This window comes from Eutrigla gurnardus (genome assembly GCF_963514095.1).
Source record: "Eutrigla gurnardus genome assembly, contig: SCAFFOLD_141, whole genome shotgun sequence".
NCBI lineage: Eukaryota > Metazoa > Chordata > Actinopteri > Perciformes > Triglidae > Eutrigla > Eutrigla gurnardus.
This window is the reverse complement of record NW_028155446.1, coordinates 1-23,530: the sequence shown is the minus strand read 5'-3', so window position 1 is coordinate 23,530 and position 23,530 is coordinate 1. Positions and strand designations below refer to the sequence as shown.

Sequence of the window (23,530 nt, the reverse complement as noted above, 5' to 3'; positions counted from 1 at the left end):
CTATTGGAGTTACTTTTTAATAAAGCCATGTTGACCTTAATCATAACAGCTTGGTGATCAGTAAAAACCGCGGGCTCTATTATAATTGATTCCACTCTATTTTCAATGTCTGAGGAGATCAACCAAAAGTCCAAACGAGATAGTTGAGATTTGTCCTTGTTTGACCATGTATAAGAGTTTTGGTTTGGATTTTTGTGTCTCCAGATATCAATGAGGTCCATATTACTACAGATATTGACTAATTAATTCCCTACTTTGTTCTTTGGGGGCCATCTGTCCATGGAATCATCCAACACTGTATTGGAATCACCTGCACATAATACCTTGGCAGTAGGAAATGTTAATAATAGTTGATTTATTTTACCTTCTATTGTTGTAAACAAAGTTTTGTTATTTTGTTTGTTATAGCCATATATATTAGTGTTATGTCCAAGGGGGTATTGCACAAAAGTAGAATAAAGAAATTCAGGATAATTGAGCAAGCGCGGCTTGACCTAGTCTGCTCGGCGCATCCTGGCTTAATTGGTTGCACGTTTGCCGAGCCAGGATGAAAAGGCGCGGCTATGTCAAGCCAGGTGTAGATAGTTGGGATAAGTGTGTGTTCACGGCATACTTAAATAGACCTCGCGATCGCTCACAGAATCACCGATGAGAACATGGATAAGAGTCGCGCTTCATATTTCACGGCAGCTGAACAACAGCTCCTTATGGAGTTCTATGAAGAGGTGAAAGACATAAGAAAAAAAGGCAATACCAGTGCCATAATTAAAGAAAGAGAGAAAGCCTGGCAGACAATAGCGGACCGGCTTAATGCGTAAGTAGTCAAAAACTGTACAATTAATAAACAGTGCTCCACTGGAACTGTCATAATTAGGCTACAATTAAAGGACTTACTTTTAAAGTCCACTAATCGACTGTTGTACACTTTGCTTTAAATGAGGCAAGAGGTTCATTTAAATAAAGGGAGGCCAGTGATGGAGGGGATCCAGGGAGGGACAGTAACAGACTCTGTCCCAGCCACAGAAACTGTCCGGTTCATACAAGGTACATATTGCAGTACTACTGCACATGGAACACAATCAAATAAATATATTATACTGTCTGACTTTGGACTTCCTTACAGTGTCTGGGAACACAATTACACTTTTGGAGCCACCAGAAGACGATCCGGTTAGTACAGTGTATTGAAATCTCATTCTGAAGATGAGACTGTGTCACTGGATCCAGAAGGCTTGAGGTATGTCAATTTTATGGAAATATCCTGCTTATTTAGTCCATAAAGTATGACGTGAGTGATGTGGTGCTAATAGAAAATATATGTGTAACAGGACCCAGATGCTGCACAGTCTCCCAAGCAGCCTGTTAACATTGTGAGTATTGGCTAAAGTAAATCTACATTATGCACAAATCCTTCTGTGCTAATTGACATTTCTTTTACAGACTTCACAAACTGTCAGAAGACTGTATGCAAAGCACCTGGAGAGACAGATAGAGCTGGCAGACGTTAAAATCAAACTCAAGAAGAGAAAGCTCCAAGAAATGGAGCTGGAGCTTGAGATCAAACGCCGGACACTCAGGAAACTGGACCTGGAAATCCAGAAACTAGAAAGAGAAGTGAGTATTTCAGTTCACACAGTAACCATAACTGCAATACAGTGTTTTAATCTTTGTTGCCTTTGCTCTCTCTGTTCCAGGATCCAAGCAACCAAGAGAAATGACTGCCAAATAAAAAAAAAAAAATTACAAAACATTGTGGTGTCCTCCCTTTTTCATTAATGTGAAGTAGAATTTAAAAGATAACCACCAATGCTAAACAAAATGCACACAGCAAAAAAGTAACTTTCAAGATATTTCATTAACTATAGGCTAAATCCAAAAATTAAGTGAAAAAAACTTGCAATATATTGCTCCCTGACGAGTCTGTCATTAATGTTGTCTGTGAAGATGGGAGCATTTTCCCAGTCAACATCAACAGCCACTCGGGGGGGGGGGGGGGGGGGGCTCTCCTTTCTTAGGCCTGCAATGTTGTGCAGTACTGCGCATGCAGCAATTACATCACAGGCCCTGTCCGGGGAAACCCTCAGGTGGTGCAGGCACTGAAACCGAGATTTCAGAAGGCCAAAGGTCATCTCGATTCGAGCCCTTGTCCTGTTGTGCGCATGGTTGTAGGCCTGCTGTGGTGGGGTTTGGGGGTCCGCAAGGGGAGTCAAGAGGAATGACTCGCAGGCGTAGCATTTGTCTCCCAGCAGCACACCAGAGAATTCGCCTGATAATGCAAGATATCATTTAGAAAACGACACGGCAGAATTAAACACTCATGATGTCCAAGGTGCTTACAGTACAAATAAAATGTGTGGCTTACCTTGTGAAAGTCTCTCGTGAATTGGACTAGCCCGAAAGACTCTGGAGTCATGCACTGAGCCAGGCCACTTTGCCTCTAAATTGCTGACAAGGCAGTGAGCATCACAGATCATCTGAAATGTGAAGTTGTAACCTATTAAGGTAATTTAATGCACAGAATTAATTTATGTAGGTCATAGTAACCACAAATCACTCTTACCTGAACATTGATGCTGTGGAAGGATTTCCTGTTGATGTAATCTCCCTCATGTTCTCCTGAGGGGCGTTTGATCCTAATGTGTGTGCAATCCACTGCACCAACGATGTTAGGAAAAGCTGTAACAAAAGATAGTGAGTATCCAACTGTGACTGATCAAATTAGAAACTAATGGTTGCACATTGAAATTGAGGTTACCTGCAATCTTGTAAAACTCCTCCTTGATATGGAGGGGTCTTCTGTGGCCAGGGAAGGTGATGAATATGCTGATGAATGACTTCAGCGCCAGACAAACACGTCTTATTGTGCGTCAAATGGTTTATTGAGGTTCTCTGCACCCCCAACAGAATAAAGGAAGCTCCCACTTGCCCACTTACACAGACCATCTGTGGTACAGTGAGAGCATGGCTTTGTGCAGTCTGGTGCTGTATTTTTGGACTCAGCAGCCTACATAAATATTTCAGTCCATCACCTGAGAATCTGCATCTCTCAATGAGATAGTCATCGCCAAAGGCCAATGGGTCTGACCTATCCCGGAAGACTCTTTCATGCCTAAATACTCGTCTGAGGATTAGGGCTTCCTCATCCAGTACATCCTCCAAAAAAGGGCAAGCCATCATGTAGAGGGAACAGGTGAATGGGAGTTGGACCTATATATACTATATTGCCCTCGTCACAGATTTCATTGCAAACACCTTTGCAACTTCATCAGCTGTGTTTTGTAATCTCAATTACTGCAATAAAACACATTTATGAAACCTCTGACAGCAATTTGACAAGCATTCATTAGCATAGCAATATAACACTTGGACTGAGTGACAATACTACCACTTGAATCAATATAAAAAGACTGTTGCAATTACAAACAGCCAACAGATATAAATGAAATGAGAAATGACAATATATATGTAATATTTTAATGCAGGATAATTAAAATGATGCAACATACTTAGAAAGACCATGGACATGCTGTAAAACACATTAATTCCTCACAGGATTGACGGTGGAAATACAGGTGAATCACTAGGATTAATCTTAGCCTGGCTGTTAGCCTGGTCTGGAGCAGGCTAACTGCAGCCAGGACCAGCAGCATTGTCTCCAGCCACCATTTTTGTTTCCTCTTTGTTACATTTGCTACAATAAACTTAGTTTTCTTACATCTAACCTTTGTGTAGCAGAGTGGTTCAATAAGTTGCCGTAACAACGCCACCCAAGGGAATTTCACCCCCAGGAAATTATTAAAGTAAGATGTTACTATTTTACTATATGGTATTTCACTTGATATTAGCACGCAGGACACAGGTTCAATAAAAGATTTCACGGGGGCAGAGAACGTTTTCAGTGCAAAAAGATGTATTAAATAACCAAACAAAGTTAACCCAAACAAACAATAACACAATAAAGGAAAACTAAACAAGGTTAAAGACAGGACTGGGCTTACCACGGCAGCAGGGATCAAAACGAGGGACAGGGGTCCACCACCAAACAAAATCACCCGTGACACAGCAAACAAATCAGGACTACGAAGAAACCCACCACCAAAGGAGTGAACTGCTGCCTGGGGCCACAGCACCTGTCAAATAAACAAAAGAAATTAACACAATCTGGAAGAAAAAGACAGTAGGCTACAAGGACCACAAAGACAATAACGAAATCCAACCAAACAAATGATAAACAAAATACAGTACAAAACAGATTCAAATTCTTAAGACAACGTAAAGCAACAAATAGCCTAACTAAATGAGTAAGGAGGGAAAATGAGAAACCAAACAAAATACATCAAAACTTGGAAAGGACCAGAGCAGCAAAGCAGCAGCGGTCAGCAGCAGCGCAGCCACATAAAACTGCAGCGACCAGCCGCTTCAACCAGCAGCAGCGAACAGCTGCAGTCAGTAGCTGCACAAAACGCACATCAGCATCCAAAACAGCAGCAGCCGTACTTGGGGGGTGGGGGCCGGTGACAGGCCAGGCACCTTGACAGCCTCTAACAAAAAGGCACAACTGAGTTTAACAATTTTGGTGAATATATTAATCATCTCAAGGTGAGTTTCATTCATAAAAAAACGGAACCTTCACCTACCAGCGGCAACGGTACAGTCTCACTGACGAGGAGGAGGAAGATGAAGACATATTATGCAAAACTGACTTTTTCCTTGCTTTAGTTTGTATATTTGCGTATCCGGGGTGTCTCCCGACCCCTTAAACATGAGTTTTGACAACTAAGTCAATATTTAGTAACTGGCAGAGTCAGGAATTTAGTCTCTAAACGAGCCGTTTGGATTTTGACCGTATTGTGACGTCACAATCCGGTCTTTTGCATATTCTTGCATAGTCATTGCATATTCATGAAATATCCCCGCCCACATTACGCCGGCTACCTGAACAAGGATCCGCCATTCTTTCTTACTCGCTTCACTTTTACTCGACAGCCTAACCGCCACCATGTACAAGCCGAAAGCCAAGCACTGCTGCTCTGTCATCGGATGCACGGGTCCTCATATGTCGCTACATCGCCTCCCAAACAAAGAGGATTTAAAAGCGAAGTGGCTAAATTTTGTTTACCAGGGAAACGTCCCAGCGTCATTGAGCAAAAATGTCCTGGTCTGTGCGAATCACTTCACATCGGACTGTTTCTCCAACCACGGACAGTATACCGCTGGATTGGCAACAAGACTGCTCCTAAAAGATGGATCCATACCCACTGTCCGTGCCGACGCCACAGATGTTGCAACTGTAAGTATTTACAAAAACAGTATAGTTTGTGTTACTTTGGTCATTTAGCACATGAGCTAATGCTAACCGTCGTGTTAGCCGAATGAGGCTGAGCTAACATTACATGTGAAGTGTTCAACGTTGTGCTTACTGGCAGTCGGATTCACTATAGTGTTAATGTTACCAAACGTTAATTTGTCATATCAGCACTCTTTTAAAACATGACGGTGATTTGAGAAAATGAATTAGGACATTGAGATTGTATCGCTTCGAACCGGCCTTGAACCCCTGCTCGGCCATGAACATGGCGAGGAGACGGGTGAAATGTCTCTGTTGTTCGCGGACGGTGAGCTATTGTTCCGCTGTGAACACGCAGGGAAGATTGTTTTAATTGGTCTTAGTAATTCGCGGACGGTGAGCTACTGTTCCGCCGTGAACCCGCAGAGGACACGGTATAAAATGGTCTTTTATTCCCGACCAGTTAGCTATGTTCATTACTTAGCATGTTGTGCTAAATGGCTGTGTGTTTGTTTACATGCAACTACAGCTGTAGCGTTGTCAGGAGTTCACGGACGGTGAGCTACTGTTCCGCCGTGAACCCGCAGAGGACACGGTATAAAATGGTCTTTTATTCCCGACCAGTTAGCTATGTTCATTACTTAGCATGTTGTGCTAAATGACTGTGTGTTTGTTTACATGCAACTACAGCTGTAGCGTTGTCAGGAGTTCACGGACGGTGAGCTACTGTTCCGCCGTGAACACGCAGAGGACACGGTATAAAATGGTCTTTTATTCCCGACAAGCTAGCTATGTTCATTACTTAGCATGTTGTGCTAAATGGCTGTGTGTTTGTTTACATGCAACTACAGCTGTAGCGTAACCTATTGGCATGAGAGACCAGACATGAGAGCACCAAAGCGTTATCTGCAATAAAGCAGTCACTACTTTGTTTTGTTTCCGGAGACAGGGGCTACCTGCTAGATATCTGCTGTGCTACTATCAGTTATATGCAGGCATGGACACAGAAAAGTTTGCTTCACAAATGTCTATTGCTAAGCATCATTTCTGTCTACATATTTTTATTTTTCATGTAACATGAGAAAGTAGACACATAACCTATTGCTTCTTTTTGTGTTTAGACAAGTACAACTGTACAGCAGCCTGTGGTGCATCATGTTGCCTGCCAGACAGACCAACCAGTGACATGCAACATTGGCACACAGCTTTCCATGAGAACTCTCCAGCCTCACTTCAGAAGCACAGGTTTGTTGCCCAAAAGCATATCATGTCATGTTAGTCACTATGTTTCTATATAGTGTAATTTTAGTTTTACTCTGTTATGAATATGGAGTGGCTAATGAAAAATATATTTTCATCTATCAAAGGCACACAGAAATCAGTGTCCTGTGCTGATGTTGGTGTTGGCACCTCAACCATTGCCTTCTCAACTCGTCAACCATTTTTAACATCAACCCCAATAAAAAGACCAAGTAAAAGGGCTCGCTTGGAACTGGAGGAGGAGGAAGAGGAGAATCCATTGGAGGGTAGTTCATCCATGGAAATTCCCGACCCCAAGGATTCTACATATGATCCAGAGGACTCTGTCACAGTTATGTCAGAGTCAGCAGATGTGACGTGAGTTAATAACCTCAGAATTCCTTTTATTCCCTACATGTTTTTACATAATTTGTCTCAAGCTGTGTGGGAGTTAGTAATTTCTCTTTTGATTATTTTGTTTTTCTACTAGACTGGAGCCTTCCTGCCCTGTTCATAAGACACCAACGTATATTGTCTATGAAAAGTGTCTGATGGAGCTGTTTGAGGTGTGCCCTGTCTGTCAGCGTGTGTCAGACGTGCAGACAAGAAGGGTCGGCACATTCATCTCTGTAGAACAAACATGCCCACATTGTCAGTTCTTCAGAAAATGGAACAGCCAGCCAATTCTGGGAAGCACACCTGCAGGAAACCTCCAGCTCTCAGCTGCAATATACACCACAGGTGCATCTTTCTTCAAACTTGAAAAGGTAATAGATTTAGTCATCACTATGTAAATGTATTATTTTTGCATATCATATTGCTAAATGTTGTATAGAGCAGTACTTATGACACATCTTGTCTGTCTGTCCTCAGATCTTCCGGGCAATGCAGCTGAAGATGTTTCAGTATGACACATTTAGGCGTCATGCACGGACGTTCATAGAGCCTGCAATCATACACACGTGGAAGACTGTGCAGAACGGGATGATGGAGCAGCTTAGTCAACAGGAGAGTGTTATCCTGGGTGGCGACCTAAGGGCTGACTCACCAGGTATACAAGACTCTCTGATAAATTTTACTCTAATGTTTTTGTTTAGAGAAGTGTTTACGATGAAGTACAACAAATTGATAGGTAAGATTAAATTTCTGTGATATTCTACATTTATTTTTGAAGGCCACTCTGCCAAGTTTGGCAGTTACTCAATGATGGACCTGAGGAGCAACACTATTGTCGACATACAGCTGGTTCAGGTGAGTGAAATGGTGTGATCTTTATTCAAGATAACTAATCTGTGTTTAATGACTGCTTTTAAGAATCATATATTTAATAGACTTTTGTCCTGTTTTTCTGATCAGAGCAACGATAAGGTTTCCAGGACCCTGCCCCATATGTGAACGAGGTGCTGAAGCTTAAAATCCCTGAAGACCTCTCGGCTCAGTTTGACCGACCTGACAAGCTGAGCGTTATAGCAGGTTATGTGTCGAGGTTCAACCAAGGACAGGTCTGAACCCAACATACTGTCCTTCTGCATCAGGGAACTCTGCACGAATCCTCAGCACCCAGCACTCAGGCGGGCAGCACAACTCTCACTCCCCGGCCCAGAAAGCCCCAGCACCAGCTTACAAAGCTTCTGTAGGCTAGGTATCTATATTGGCTGGACACAATGTAATTTAAAGTCAGCACTGAATGTTCACGTCCATGGCAATAAGATACTTTCATTGTTATTATTTTTATATTGATATTGAAGTACAAAGTTCAACTGTTCCACTTCAGTAATTTATCTTCCTATTGTTTTTATTATTTCATATGTCTACACATGTTTACAAATGTACAATAAACAATCTTTACTTACTGTTCTGTGTGTTTTCATTGTTTGATATGTAATTTTCATGTTAACTAGATGGATAGATAGATAGCTAATTAGATATACATTTGTTGATCACAAGCTGGGATCTCAGTAAAAAATAATAAGGATAAACTATAACCATAAACTATAAGCAATGTAAGATAGAGGAAGCACCTACGTACTTTTGAGCATAACATTTTTGCGATAAATTAATAGTATTTATGTGACTGAAAGCTTACTGCACAATTCCCCTGAGACGTAAAGGTCCATAGTCTGCCCGATAAATGTTTAGTGCATTCTGCAGTGAAAATACATTCAGGCAGACAGGTTCGAGGCCAGGATGGTCCACCATGTATGTTGGTGGCTCAGGAAGCTGCTGTAGTCTTCGTGTAACCTATAAATTATGAAAGATAAGTGAGTGACAATGGATGATAGAAAAGAGAGACTGCAAAATTACAACCATGTTTGCACAGTGTTTACACTTACTTGTGATATTTCCAGACAGCATATATTCTCAGGTTCTGTAGGCATTTGTTCACAATTGCCACAGGAACACCTATTTTTTAGCAGAATTGTATTATTGATTGGAAACTACGATAGCTAAGCAATCACGTCGTGTTGTTTCTTTTGTAATATTTATTTAAAGTTTATAAACCGGTATATTTCGAGGTAACAAACTTAACTACTAACCACTGAGAAACATCCATGTCCAATCTTGGCTGCTGACTTTCTTCTGGAGCCTCTTCTTGTTCTGGGTCGGACTCCGGCTCGAACAGGTAAGGTTGCACCGCAGTTTGTTGACCGGCAGCCATTTCTCCCCCGAATCAACCGTTGTTATGGTTACAAAATGGCGTCCTCACGTCTTACGCCCGGCAGGAAGAGGTGGGCGGTGCCAAGACCGTTTGGGCGGCGCACGCAGTAGCTCATTAGCATTTAAAGGGAAAGTCACTGAATCCGGCCGCTGAAAGCAGGGCTGTGAAACTGGTATGTTGAGAACCCTGCTGTACTCAATCCTTGGGTTTTTTCGACCAAAGCATGTTACTATCATTCCATTTAGACATAAAAGACCCATGTCAACAAGCAGAAATGAGCATAATATGTCTCCTTTAAGCCATCAGTCAGCCGAGAGTCGGGTGCCAGCTGTTGCAGCCGGGCAGACAACGCCGACTCGCAAAGAGGACCGGACGCCAACCACCCCGGGCTCTAAGCGGGGCGATCCGTCCCTCCGCACCAACAGCCAACTGCACACACACAAACACCGGTGTCACCAGTGCGCACACGGCGCCAATTGCGCACCGGAATGGAGAGAGTATACTGGCAGAGTGCATTACCTAGTGATGGGCAAATGATACCGAGGCTTTGGAGCTTGTGTCGCTCTTCCTGAAGCGGAGTGGTTCGAACCACTGTGTCGGAGCTTGTATCAAACACCGGCGTCTTCTTCTTCTTCTTCTTTTTGTTTATTGGCGGGTTGCAACCGTTTTCTTGGTACATACCGCCACCAACTGTATCGGAGTATGTAACATGACAGTATTCATGTCTTTCTATGGGCTTTTAAAAGGAAAAATAAATAAATAAATAAACAGATAAATATATGAGTGGATGACTAAAGGGGGGGGGGGGGGGGTTAAGCTATATAAATACTAAATTATTTTAAATAATCCTGTCTTCTTTAAATATTCAATCACTGCCTTTTGTGCGAGAGGTACCCCCTCTCCTGCGGTTCCCAGTATGCCACCCAGACTCCACACTCTTCCTGCTCTCTGCAGTTGATCAGCCAACCTCGTTCTCTCCTCCGTGTATCTCTCACACTCCATCAATACATGTTCCACACTTTCTGTTTTTCCACATTCACACCCATCCGTTCCACTTTTCCCTATTAAAAATAAGGTTTTATTTAGTCCTGTATGTCCTATTCTCATTCTTGTAAGTACTGTTTCCTCCCTTCTGTTTTTTCTTTTAACACCATGCACACTTACATTTTTTTGAATATTATAATAATTTCTTCCAGTGATTTCTCTGTCCCATCTATCTTGCCACTTTTTCATTACTTCTTTCTTTAATATTGCTTTAACTTCTGCTTTCCCAAAAGGTATATCTATTATATTATCCATTTTTGTTGCTATTTTGGCATTTTTGTCTGCTCCCTCGTTCCCTTTGATTCCTACATCGTCCTTAGAACCATCTGTGTATATATCTAAATAGCCATAGTGTTTATCTCTTATATAATTACTTGCCTTGTATGCTATCTCACCCTCTTCCCATTCTCTCCTCATCTCTATTAAATTAAAATCTACCTCTATTTCAGGATATAACCAGATTGGAATGTTACTTATGGGGTTAGAAATGACTGTTATATTACTGACCCTATACTCTTCTGCTTTAGCTTTTGCTATCCATCCAAATCCTCCACCCTGATAAGTTGCATATTCCCAACAGTCCTGGGTCACAGCTTTGGCAGGGTTTTCATGTCCACCTCCCTGTAGTCGGCTCAAGTATTGAACCAACATCCCGTCTCTTCTTAGCATACTTCTCCTATTTCTATATGTATTGTATTGTACCTCATTACACCTGCACAAATCCTCAATGCTTTATTAATTGCTCTGTCTATTTTATTGAGGTATGTTTTAGCTGCTGCTCCATACACCATACATCCATAATCTATTGCTGACCTCATTAAAGCCCTGTATATATATATATTAATGACTGTTTGTCTGCTCCCCAGTCTTTCCCAGCTATTGCCCTCATTAGAATAATAACTTTCTTGCATTTGATTTCTACATTTTCCACCTGTGTTCTCCATGTGCCCTTTTGGTCTATCCAGATCCCAAGATATTTGAATTTTTCTACTTTTTCCATGCTTTCCCCATATAGTTGAATATTAGGTGCATCTCATTTTTTCTTATTAGTTAGTGTCATAAAACATGATTTACTTACAGAGAGTTTAAAGCCCCAGTTGTATGACCACTCTTCTACATTTCTAACTGCTTCCTTGATTATATTCGTCACTGTTTTAGTATCTCTTCCTCTTGCCCATATTGCAAACACCGGCGTCACCTGACCGAAGCACTAAAGTGCTTCATTGCTTCGAAATGTTTCGAAGCGTTTCATTGGCTCATAGTGTGCCAGTGCGTGTCATTGGCTCACAGTGTGTGTCAGTGCGTTTCATTGGCTCGTAGCGTTCATGCGTCGTGAGCCAGAAGAGGAGCAGACTGAAGCCTGCCACAGTGGAAAAAATTCTGGCAAAAAAATTATTTTGCCAAAAACCTGTCTGTTCTGTGCATAAACATTCCTCCTCGACCATACAACTTCTCCTATGACAAACTATTATCTGGACTCTGGTGTAAAACACTTAATACAAAAACGATCTTTCTGAGTTCACATACCATGATCAAATAAATAAACCCTTAACCAACATTTAACCCTTCATAACATTTAGATTTATCCGTTGGCTTAATCTGGGATGATTTAAAGTAGGCCCCTATGGGCGAGTATGAATGAACAAAACACGTAAATGACCACACAGTCTTTCCTAAACTTTTATTGCTGACATGGGATTGAAACGGTGTCAGAGCTTCAGTCGCGCTCTTGAGAGGTTGCTATGGCTTCAGTTGTCCACCAGATGTCACCATCACTGAAGCGTTGAAGCTTTGAATCTTTTTCAACACAATTGCTAGGAAAGCCTCAAGGTGCGTGTCCACAGGGGCGATTTTAAACGCGTGTAGACGCGCCGCTTCCCAGTATTGCACGCTTGGTGGGCTGCCACAAGAGGATGATTGACAGGCGCTCTCCTTTAAACAACACATTTTTGCGAGCGTTCGCGAGCGTTCCCGAGGCGGCGAGTCGAGCCCGGCGCCTCTGATCAGCATAAAGTAGATTCGACTTCAACTTTAGGCAAATGAAGAGCGGCCAACTCGCGCGCCGTCTCTCGACATTCGCCGCGACGCTACCAGAATGCATTGCACAGCTTTTCACATAGACAATGAATGGGACGCGGGGAAACACCGCTGCCTGTGGACACGCACCATCAGTGCTTCATAAGGCTTCACTTGCCCACCACTAGCATTACCTCTAGACAACCGTGAAGCACGTGGGCGGCCACGCTATCACGCCACACGGACTGCTCCGCCACGCCAGGCTGCAGCCACCACCACCGGAATCATCCAACAGAGAGAGAGAGAGGAAGAGGTGTGGTCGGGCACCTGCCTATATAGGTGCGCATGGTGCCGCCCAGCGAACAGCACAGTGAGACCCCGTCGCAGTGCCGTACAGAGGCATGGCGGGCCACTACATCTTCCGGTCACATTTGTTTGAGTAATACTAGTGGTGGGCAAGTGAAACCTGATGAAGCACTGAGGCTTTCCTAGCAATTGTGTTGAAAAAGATTCAAAGCTTCAACGCTTCAGTGATGGTGACATCTGGTGGACAACTGAAGCCATAGCAACCTCTCAAGAGCGCGACTGAAGCTCTGACACCGTTTCAATCCCATGTCAGCAATAAAAGTTTAGAAAAGACTGTGTGGTCATTTAGGCCTACGTGTTTTGTTCATTCATACTCGCCCATACTTTAAATCATCCCAGATTAAGCCAACGGATAAATCTAAATGATATGAAGGGTTAAATGTTGGTTAAGGGTTTATTTATTTGATCATGGTATGTGAACTCAGAAAGATCGTTTTTGTATTAAGTGTTTTACACCAGAGTCCAGATAATAGTTTGTCATAGGAGAAGTTGTATGGTCGAGGAGGAATGTTTATGCACAGAACAGACAGGTTTTTGGCAAAATAATTTTTTTTGCCAGAATTTTTTCCACTGTGGCAGGCTTCAGTCTGCTCCTCTTCTGGCTCACGACGCATGAACGCTACGAGCCAATGAAACGCACTGACACACACTGTGAGCCTGGCACACTATGAGCCAATGAAACGCTTCGAAACATTTCGAAGCAATGAAGCACTTTAGTGCTTCGGTCAGGTGACGCAGGTGTTTGCAATATGGGCAAGAGGAAGAGATACTAAAACAGTGACGAATATAATCAAGGAAGCAGTTAGAAATGTAGAAGAGTGGTCATACAACTGGGGCTTTAAACTCTCTGTAAGTAAATCATGTTTTATGACACTAACTAATAAGAAAAAATGAGATGCACCTAATATTCAACTATATGGGGAAAGCATGGAAAAAGTAGAAAAATTCAAATATCTTGGGATCTGGATAGACCAAAAGGGCACATGGAGAACACAGGTGGAAAATGTAGAAATCAAATGCAAGAAAGTTATTAATCTAATGAGGGCAATAGCTGGGAAAGACTGGGGAGCAGACAAACAGACAAGCTGTGACCCAGGACTGTTGGGAATATGCAACTTATCAGGGTGGAGGATTTGGATGGATAGCAAAAGCTAAAGCAGAAGAGTATAGGGTCAGTAATATAACAGTCATTTCTAACCCCATAAGTAACATTCCAATCTGGTTATATCCTGAAATAGAGGTAGATTTTAATTTAATAGAGATGAGGAGAGAATGGGAAGAGGGTGAGATAGCATACAAGGCAAGTAATTATATAAGAGATAAACACTATGGCTATTTAGATATATACACAGATGGTTCTAAGGACGATGTAGGAATCAAAGGGAACGAGGGAGCAGACAAAAATGCCAAAATAGCAACAAAAATGGATAATATAATAGATATACCTTTTGGGAAAGCAGAAGTTAAAGCAATATTAAAGAAAGAAGTAATGAAAAAGTGGCAAGATAGATGGGACAGAGAAATCACTGGAAGAAATTATTATAATATTCAAAAAAATGTAAGTGCGCATGGTGTTAAAAGAAAAAACAGAAGGGAGGAAACAGTACTTACAAGAATGAGAATAGGACATACAGGACTAAATAAAACCTTATTTTTAATAGGGAAAAGTGGAACGGATGGGTGTGAATGTGGAAAAACAGAAAGTGTGGAACATGTATTGATGGAGTGTGAGAGATACACGGAGGAGAGAACAAGGTTGGCTGATCAACTGCAGAGAGCAGGAAGAGTGTGGAGTCTGGGTGGCATACTGGGAACCGCAGGAGAGGGGGTACCTCTCGCACAAAAGGCAGTGATTGAATATTTAAAGAAGACAGGATTATTTAAAATAATTTAGTATTTATATAGCTTAACCCCCCCCCCCCCCTTTAGTCATCCACTCATATATTTATCTGTTTATTTATTTATTTATTTATTTATTTATTTTTCCTTTTAAAAGCCCATAGAAAGACATGAATACTGTCATGTTACATACTCCGATACAGTTGGTGGCGGTATGTACCAAGAAAACGGTTGCAACCCGCCAATAAACAAAAAGAAGAAGAAGAAGAAGACGCCGGTGTTTGATACAAGCTCCGACACAGTGGTTCGAACCACTCCGCTTCAGGAAGAGCGACACAAGCTCCAAAGCCTCGGTATCATTTGCCCATCATTAAGTAATACATGTTGCTTCCCTCGAGCCGGGGTCATAACATATTGGGGACTCGTCCAGAATAACATTTTTTTTCTTTCCTTTCTCCCCTAGACTGTGTAATTCTTTAGTTTTGGTGGTGTTGGGCAGTGTGGCTGTGAGCAGCTGTATTCTTCTCATGGCGAGCGAGTATAATATCCGAGTGTTTTGATTTTAAAGTTGTGGGTGATCTCCCTGGTTAGTTAGGGAATGTGCCAGCTGGGCAGAGCAATCTCTCCTTCCATCGGTATATTATTTGTTATTTTGCCTTTTTTATTTTTCGAGGCAATCCTGGGTGGAGGCATGTTTCTCTGGTGTGGGTGAGCATTTCAGGGCCTTGGTCATATGGCTGAGGTTTACTGAGGTTTTGCTTTAAAGAAGCCTCGAGCCTGGCACGTCTCAGAAAGTAGTTAGGTTTAGTTAGGCAGGTACCCATGGGCTTGCTTGGATGATCATTTGCACTCGGAGGTTTGCTCAATTTGCTCACTAGTGATTCACTTGTAAAATTAGGTGAGGTAGTTATTGCTTTATGGGGGACAATTGTGGTAACGTGTCTAGGATCCTAACTTTGTATTTTGGCGCAGCTCTTGAATTTGTCAAGTGGTGGTGTGTAAATTGACCTTATTGGCTAGTTCTCCCTGAGTTTGTTGTGCCTTAGTTCTTGATTACCGGCAGGTTCCATTTTGGTAATGGTTTTTGTATGGGTAATATCGTGTGCTACCTTTGTAGCTTGATGGGGGGTTTCTAGGCCTATTTTTGTAATTATGGTTTCTAGAGCCCTTAAGTAGAGACCATTTGTGACTAGTTGCTTGTGGTATTGTACACTGTTGGGTGCACTGTGCGTACTGGTTTCATTTGAATCCTTGTGTAAAGCAATTGGTTTATAGTTTTGATTGTTTTGGCTTGTTTGTTTTTTTTCCTTCTCTCTAATGATTTAGGAAAGTTATCTAGTATGGCGGCACTCGATGACTTTATTAGTGCACCATCGGAGGAGTTGCTTTGTCAACTCACTAAAGAACAGCTCCTTAGTCTTGCTAGTTATTATGACATTGAGATTAGGCTACTAGTATTGATAAACGCCTTAAAGATAGTATAAGAGATGCACTTAAGACTATTCTGGCAGAAAAAAGTCCTTAAGCCATCGTCTTCACCAGCATATCAAAAATCTGTACCTCCTCAAATATCAGAGGCTGAAATTGAGTTGCGGTTAAAAGAGTTGGCTTTTCAAGAATTGCAACTAGAGGATAACCAAAAAGAGCGTCTCCTTAAAGAAAAGCAAATGTATTTAGAGCACGAGCATTTCCTTAAAGAACTTGAACTTAAACATGCTGCTCTGAGCTCATCTAGTGCTGCGTCTTCTCAGTTTGATGTAGTGAGAAACATTAGATGAGTACCTCCATTTGCTGAGAAAAATGTTGAAAAGTATTTTCCTCACTTTGAACGTGTGGCTATCGTTTCAAAGTGGCCAACACATGCCTGGACATTGCTTTTGCAAAGTGTTTTGGTGGGGAGAGCACAGGAAGCTTACTCTGCTTTAAGCATTGAGGATAGCAAGGACTAGTGTTGTCACGATACCAACATTTTGGCTTGGCTTGGAACTTTATGCAAATGAGGAGCGGCCAACTCGCGCGCCGTCTCTCGACATTCGCCGCGACGCTACCAGAATGCATTGCACGGCTTTTCACATAGACAATGAATGGGACGCGGGGAAGCACCGCTGCCTGTGGACACGCACCTTCAGAAGGTTTGCAAGTTGAACCAACTGCGAACCAGCACGGGCACCGGCCCGGTTCTTGAACTAGGTTCGCGTTGGTGGAAAAGGGGTAACACGACCATATCACGTGACCCAAAACATCGCGGGAACAAGTTTTTAAGAGCCGCTTCTTGCAGCGCTTGGCAGCGCGGTCTACGGTGGCTGCAACCGGCTTGCCCACACCTCCGCTACAGCGGAATGGTTCTCATTGGTTAATAGTTCAATGACGTGTGTTCAGTTCCGCACTCGACGGCCACCTTGTGGTGAAATGATTTGCCTTTTTATTTTGGTCACTTTGATCTCATGGCTTGATCTAAAGTTCTGTGCATTGTGCTGTGAGTAGGCCTATTTATATGATGTGAGGTCTGGTTAATACAAACATGGAATGATAATACAAATATACTGGGGGAAAAAAAAGTGCCTTCCACGTGGCGTTTGGCTACGGTCTCTTTTAGAGTCCACCCCTCAGACACCTGCAGCTCTCGTCGGGCGTGATAAGTCAAGCCAAGACCATCCTGAACAAGCCTAGGGTGCAGTCGAATAGTCAAAAAATAAGGTCCTAACTCCTATTCCTTGACCTCTGGGGAAAACGTCACGGGGTTAAGGAAAGGCGATAGGAGAACTCAAAAGGATTTAGGAAAAGTCGACCGCGGTGCTCAGAGAATCCGACCGGACTTTCACTAAGCTACGTCATAACGCGGCCGCTGATGATTGACAGCTGATGATCGGCACCAGCGATTGACGTGCGTCTGCGCAGGAGAAACTACAATAATGGACTACAAAAAACACGTCGTCCACTTCTCCACATATTAAGCTTGTTCAGGATGGTCTTGGCTTGGCTTGACTTGACTTATCACGCCGACGAGAGCTGCAGGTGTCTGAGGGGCGGGCTCTAAAAGAGACCGTAGCCAAACGCCGTCAAGTCGGACAACAAAGTCAACGTGACTATTGTGCTCAAGCAATAGAACACAGCAGCAAACAAAAGAGGATATGTTATATATCTACACACGCGCACACACACACGTAAGGCGGAATGTGGAAGGCATTCTTTTTTTCAGTATAGTTGTATTATCATTCTGTTTGTATTAACCAGACCTCACAGATATAGACCTACTTACAGCACAATGCACAGAACTTTAGATCAAGCTATGACATCAAAGCGACCAAAATAAAAAGGCAAATCATTTCACCACGTGGTGAAATGATTTGCCTTTTTATTTTGGTCGCCAATTTATTTTGGTCGTCAAGTGCGGACCTGAACACACGTCATTGAACTTTTAACCAATGAGAACCATTCCGCTGTAGTGGAGGTGTGGACAAGCCGGTTGCAGCCGCCGTAGACCGCGCTGCAAGAAGCGGCTCTTATCTGTGGTTTGTTTGATGAATCTATAACATTTATTTTTTCATTGTTTATATTGTCAAATGTTTTGGTTAAATGTACAAAAGTTAATTGAAATCAAAACTGGACATTCACTAGAACTACATGAAAAGGACATTTTGTTTTACTTTGAAAATAACAAAATGGAAAATGATTTTATTTTTTTTGTACAACTAAATTTCCCATACATAAAAAGAAATGGGGTGCAGTCGAATAGTCAAAGAATAAGGTCCTAACTCCTATTCCTAACTCCTATTCCTTGACCTCTGGGGAAAACGTCACGGGGTTAAGGAAAGGCGATAGGAGAACACAAAAGGACTTAGGAAAAGTCGACGGCGGTGCTCAGAGAATCCGACCGGACTTTTACTTATGCCTGCCACACACATAAAGATTTTATAAATCTCAACCGATTTTTTATCTGTGAGAGACCCCACACATGAAGATAAAAAATCTGTGATTTAACAGTTTTGATCGTATTGTGTGTGGTGTCCTGCGATATTCCAAACACAGCACACCACACACATAAAGATTTGTCTTCTGACGCACTAGAATCTTGTCCCTCAAGCAAGAAATCTCGCGTGAACAAACGTGATCAAACGTGATCTGACGTAGTACTCTGACTGACCTGTGGGGGCAGTCACACCAAAAATAGTCATTGAACTAACTACAAGAAGAAGTGAAGAAGAGCGAGTGTAAACCGGTGTAAACTAATGGAGGACCAGCTGGATACCGACTGCATGATGGTGGTTTTGGGATTAATTAATTAATTAAATATTGTACAAACACTCGTGTGTTTGCCAATGTTCGACAAGTTGATCCTCCATATCTGAGGTCCACCTAACTTTAACTGTCTTCGCCATATTGCTGATAACCAGGGATATCGTAGCCATGGAGATAGCTCGTTATAATTCCGTGTTCAGTCAGCTCGCTCTTTATTGGTTAAATTCAATATTACGTCACGTTGGGGACTCCCGATTGTCGGCTTCCCCCCCACACAAGACGATTTGACACCACAACGTTCTCCGCCGACAATCGTAAATATTGAACATGTTTAATATTTACGATTATCGGCGCCGACTGATTTCGGAGCCGATTGTCGGCCGAATTTCACTCTTAACACACCACACACTACAAGAGAATCTTATAAACGTCATAACGCGGCCGCTGATGATTGACAGCTGATGATCGGCACCAGCGATTGACGTGCGTCTGCGCAGGAGAAACTACAATAATGGACTACAAAAAACACGTCGTCCACTTCTCCACATATTAAGCTTGTTCAGGATGGTCTTGGCTTGGCTTGACTTGACTTATCACGCCGACGAGAGCTGCAGGTGTCTGAGGGGCGGGCTCTAAAAGAGACCGTAGCCAAACGCCGTCAAGTCGGACAACAAAGTCAACGTGACTATTGTGCTCAAGCAATAGAACACAGCAGCAAACAAAAGAGGATATGTTATATATCTACACACGCGCACACACACACGTAAGGCGGAATGTGGAAGGCATTCTTTTTTTCAGTATAGTTGTATTATCATTCTGTTTGTATTAACCAGACCTCACAGATATAGACCTACTTACAGCACAATGCACAGAACTTTAGATCAAGCTATGACATCAAAGCGACCAAAATAAAAAGGCAAATCATTTCACCACGTGGTGAAATGATTTGCCTTTTTATTTTGGTCGCCAATTTATTTTGGTCGTCAAGTGCGGACCTGAACACACGTCATTGAACTTTTAACCAATGAGAACCATTCCGCTGTAGTGGAGGTGTGGACAAGCCGGTTGCAGCCGCCGTAGACCGCGCTGCAAGAAGCGGCTCTTATCTGTGGTTTGTTTGATGAATCTATAACATTTATTTTTTCATTGTTTATATTGTCAAATGTTTTGGTTAAATGTACAAAAGTTAATTGAAATCAAAACTGGACATTCACTAGAACTACATGAAAAGGACATTTTGTTTTACTTTGAAAATAACAAAATGGAAAATGATTTTATTTTTTTTGTACAACTAAATTTCCCATACATAAAAAGAAATGGGGTGCAGTCGAATAGTCAAAGAATAAGGTCCTAACTCCTATTCCTAACTCCTATTCCTTGACCTCTGGGGAAAACGTCACGGGGTTAAGGAAAGGCGATAGGAGAACACAAAAGGACTTAGGAAAAGTCGACGGCGGTGCTCAGAGAATCCGACCGGACTTTTACTTATGCCTGCCACACACATAAAGATTTTATAAATCTCAACCGATTTTTTATCTGTGAGAGACCCCACACATGAAGATAAAAAATCTGTGATTTAACAGTTTTGATCGTATTGTGTGTGGTGTCCTGCGATATTCCAAACACAGCACACCACACACATAAAGATTTGTCTTCTGACGCACTAGAATCTTGTCCCTCAAGCAAGAAATCTCGCGTGAACAAACGTGATCAAACGTGATCTGACGTAGTACTCTGACTGACCTGTGGGGGCAGTCACACCAAAAATAGTCATTGAACTAACTACAAGAAGAAGTGAAGAAGAGCGAGTGTAAACCGGTGTAAACTAATGGAGGACCAGCTGGATACCGACTGCATGATGGTGGTTTTGGGATTAATTAATTAATTAAATATTGTACAAACACTCGTGTGTTTGCCAATGTTCGACAAGTTGATCCTCCATATCTGAGGTCCACCTAACTTTAACTGTCTTCGCCATATTGCTGATAACCAGGGATATCGTAGCCATGGAGATAGCTCGTTATAATTCCGTGTTCAGTCAGCTCGCTCTTTATTGGTTAAATTCAATATTACGTCACGTTGGGGACTCCCGATTGTCGGCTTCCCCCCCACACAAGACGATTTGACACCACAACGTTCTCCGCCGACAATCGTAAATATTGAACATGTTTAATATTTACGATTATCGGCGCCGACTGATTTCGGAGCCGATTGTCGGCCGAATTTCACTCTTAACACACCACACACTACAAGAGAATCTTATAAAATAATCTTAAAAGCTTAAGATAATCGGGCGATGTCTGTCCGTGGTCGGAAGGGGGAAAATCGGGGCAAAATCAACCCGATTATCTTTATGTGTGTGGCAGGCATAAACTATGTCATTATAACGCGGCCGGAAACTACAATAATGGACTACAAAAAGCGCATCGTCCACTTCTCCACATGTTGGTTTTATAAACAGCTGGTTCACTGACCGGCTTCAGGTCCAGCAGCTCCTCCTTCCTGTTTGACCGTTTGCTGTATTTACATTTCATTTGTGGTTTTAGTTTCGTTTTTGTCAAACATTTGTAACATGATTGAAATAAATAAAAATATGATTAAATTATCACTGTCCACACACATTTATCAACACAATTCCAATTACTATATGTCTGCATGAAAGTTAATGTTACATATGCAAATACACATCGTTTGTTTTCATGAACGGCAGAGGTGTGCAGCACTTTAAATGTTGCTCTCGCAAAGAATTGTGGGTCGGCGTAATCTCCTTTCCTTTCGTATAGGAAGGTCTGTTGCATCCTATGCTAAAGGAGCTCTGAAAGGAAGCATTGGAGCTCCTTTCCTTTGCATTATCATGGCGGCCACTTGTTTACTTCCGAGTCACTTCTTCAGTTAGGAACCTTCCGAAGCAAAAAAGACTGTTCGACTGCACCCATGGACTAACAGCAAACCAAATTTTACACTTTTTTTGCAGGAACTTTATCAATACAGCACCGACATCAATGCACTTCAATTACCAAAGGCTTTAAAAACAATTTTGCATACGTTTTTATTTAATTAATATGTTTGTTTTTTCTCTTTCTCTCTCTTTGTATATTTATACCTTTATTTATTTTCTCTCTTCCCCTGGCTCGACAGTTTTTGATATGTATAATAATTATTAATAAAGTTTAAAAGTGCAAATGCATGCGATCCGGAAAAAAAACAAAACAAAACATCAAGTCGAATTCCCCTAGTGTTAATAGGGGTCGGCCGCTTTTCACCCAAGATGCACCTGTCCAACTGAACTATCTAAGGGAGACCAACAAGTTTTCTTATTTTTCGGTTGTAAACACTGGGCTGGAAGCTCGCAGTAATCATATGAATTGTATATTAGGAAAAAGTATTGGGAATTAGTGTACTGTGTTTTGAGTCTCAGGTACTAGGTCCGGGAGAGTAGTTGCGGGGGTGCCGGCCGACGGCCTGGTCAGGTCCGGTATACGGTTCTTTTGCTCTGCTTCTTCCTGGCTGGTGTGCCAGGGATTAGTAAGATTTGTTTGTTTTCAGTTTTTTTTTTTTTTTTAGGTTGTGTGGTCGCTGCAGCTGAAAAACAGGCTCGGAGGGAGGTTGTGTAGTGGCCTATGGCTACGGGAAAGGGGGGTAGGGACGAGGGAGGTGGCTGGAAGCTAGTAAGTAAAGGAAGTCAGAAGAGAGAAGCATCGAGTGAAAGACCAGAATCAGCTGAAACAAATGAAGAGAAAAAGTTAATGAAAATGAGTTCTGAAGAGTATGTTGTGCTGTTTCGAGTCAAAGATGAGGCAGGGAGAAGGAGGATTTAAAGCTTTAAACCCTCTGAGAGTTACTACTGCTTTGGATAGCCAGATGGGTAAGGGAGCTCAAGCCAAAATACTGTCAAATGGGTTGCTAAGAGTTTGTTGTAAAGATAAAAAACAATATGATAACACCAAGGAGATCGGGAAGTTGGTAGTAAAAGTTGAGATTGTTGTACCCAGAGACAGGCAAGCTATTAAAGGAGTCATTTTATGGTCATTTATGGAGTGTATGCCGGATTATCAAATAAGGAAATCTTAGACAATGTTAAGGGTGCTCAAGTGACTAACGTTATGAGGTTCAAGCATAAGGAAGGGAGCAATGGGGAATCACAAGTTCTGCTTACATTTGAAGGTGATGTTATACCAGGGAAAGTATTTCTTGGAAGTATGGCATACCAGGTAAGGGAGTATAAAAGACCACCCTTGCGATGTTATAATTGTCAGAAGTTTGGACATGTGGCGGGCTCTTGTCGGGCTAAACGTAAATGTGGGAAATGTGGCGAGGATCATGAATATCAAGCGTGTAAAGCAGAGGTTCACTTCTTCAGTTGGGAACCTTCCTAAGCAAAATAGACTGCACCCCCACTGTCTGAATTTAGTATGCAGTTCATCTTCTGCTTGTTTTGGTTTACTGTGTAGAGCCAGGTTGAAGGCTCATCTTCGCCACCTACTGGACTGGCTTTAGAATACATTTACGTTTACATATAGGGCATTTAGTGGACGCTTTTATTCAACGTCCAACGCAACTTACATTACGTACTACATTTGTTGGAAGAAAGTGCAACAGTATAATATCACCATGAGTACAGTAAGGATTTCACAAGAACAAGTGTCAAGCACGCCCAATTGCTAAGTTTACCCGTAGTTGGTAGGCTACAACAGAGGAAACTACTAAAGTACAAAGTGCAAAATACTAAAGTAAGTGCCAATACATACAAAGCTTGGCAGTAAAAATTATTTGCTAAATCTGGAGGATTTAATACTTAAAATAATTAATAATTAATAACTAATAATTAATTAAAAAAAATA

General features: G+C 42.0%; 1 protein-coding gene and 1 long non-coding RNA gene across 3 annotated transcripts; one reads left to right on the top strand and one right to left on the bottom strand.

Moving 5' to 3' along the window:
• Nucleotides 1–4,990: 4,990 nt before the first annotated feature.
• Nucleotides 4,991–8,073, top strand: LOC311010278 (uncharacterized protein). 2 transcript variants are annotated; one of them, XM_084040813.1, is made up of 6 exons: nucleotides 4,991–5,290; nucleotides 6,409–6,532; nucleotides 6,655–6,904; nucleotides 7,017–7,293; nucleotides 7,400–7,577; nucleotides 7,701–8,073. In XM_084040813.1, the coding sequence occupies exons 1-6, from the start codon at nucleotides 5,000–5,002 to the stop codon at nucleotides 7,793–7,795; spliced, it is 1,215 nt and encodes a 404-aa protein (XP_083896939.1). In that variant the 5' UTR covers nucleotides 4,991–4,999; the 3' UTR covers nucleotides 7,796–8,073. The 2 variants fall into 2 exon arrangements, with proteins under 2 accessions (XP_083896939.1, XP_083896938.1); XM_084040812.1 differs by having other exon boundaries at nucleotides 7,400–7,803.
• Nucleotides 8,074–8,226: 153 nt separating this feature from the next.
• LOC311010280 lies at nucleotides 8,227–11,587 on the bottom strand. The gene is made up of 4 exons (XR_014596758.1): nucleotides 11,441–11,587; nucleotides 9,064–9,810; nucleotides 8,860–8,929; nucleotides 8,227–8,767 (listed from the first exon to the last, which is right to left on the bottom strand). It is a non-coding gene; the product is annotated as an uncharacterized lncRNA (long non-coding RNA).
• Between the last annotated feature and the right edge of the window lie 11,943 nt (nucleotides 11,588–23,530).

Coding starts and splice junctions, on each gene's coding strand:
- LOC311010278 (XM_084040812.1), top strand. CDS start 5,000: ATGTACAAGCCGAAAGCCAAGCACTGCTGCTCTGTCATCGGATGCACG. Junction 6,905..7,016: donor TCAGAGTCAGCAGATGTGAC/GTGAGTTAATAA, acceptor TTTTTCTACTAG/ACTGGAGCCTTCCTGCCCTG. Junction 7,294..7,399: donor CTTTCTTCAAACTTGAAAAG/GTAATAGATTTA, acceptor GTCTGTCCTCAG/ATCTTCCGGGCAATGCAGCT.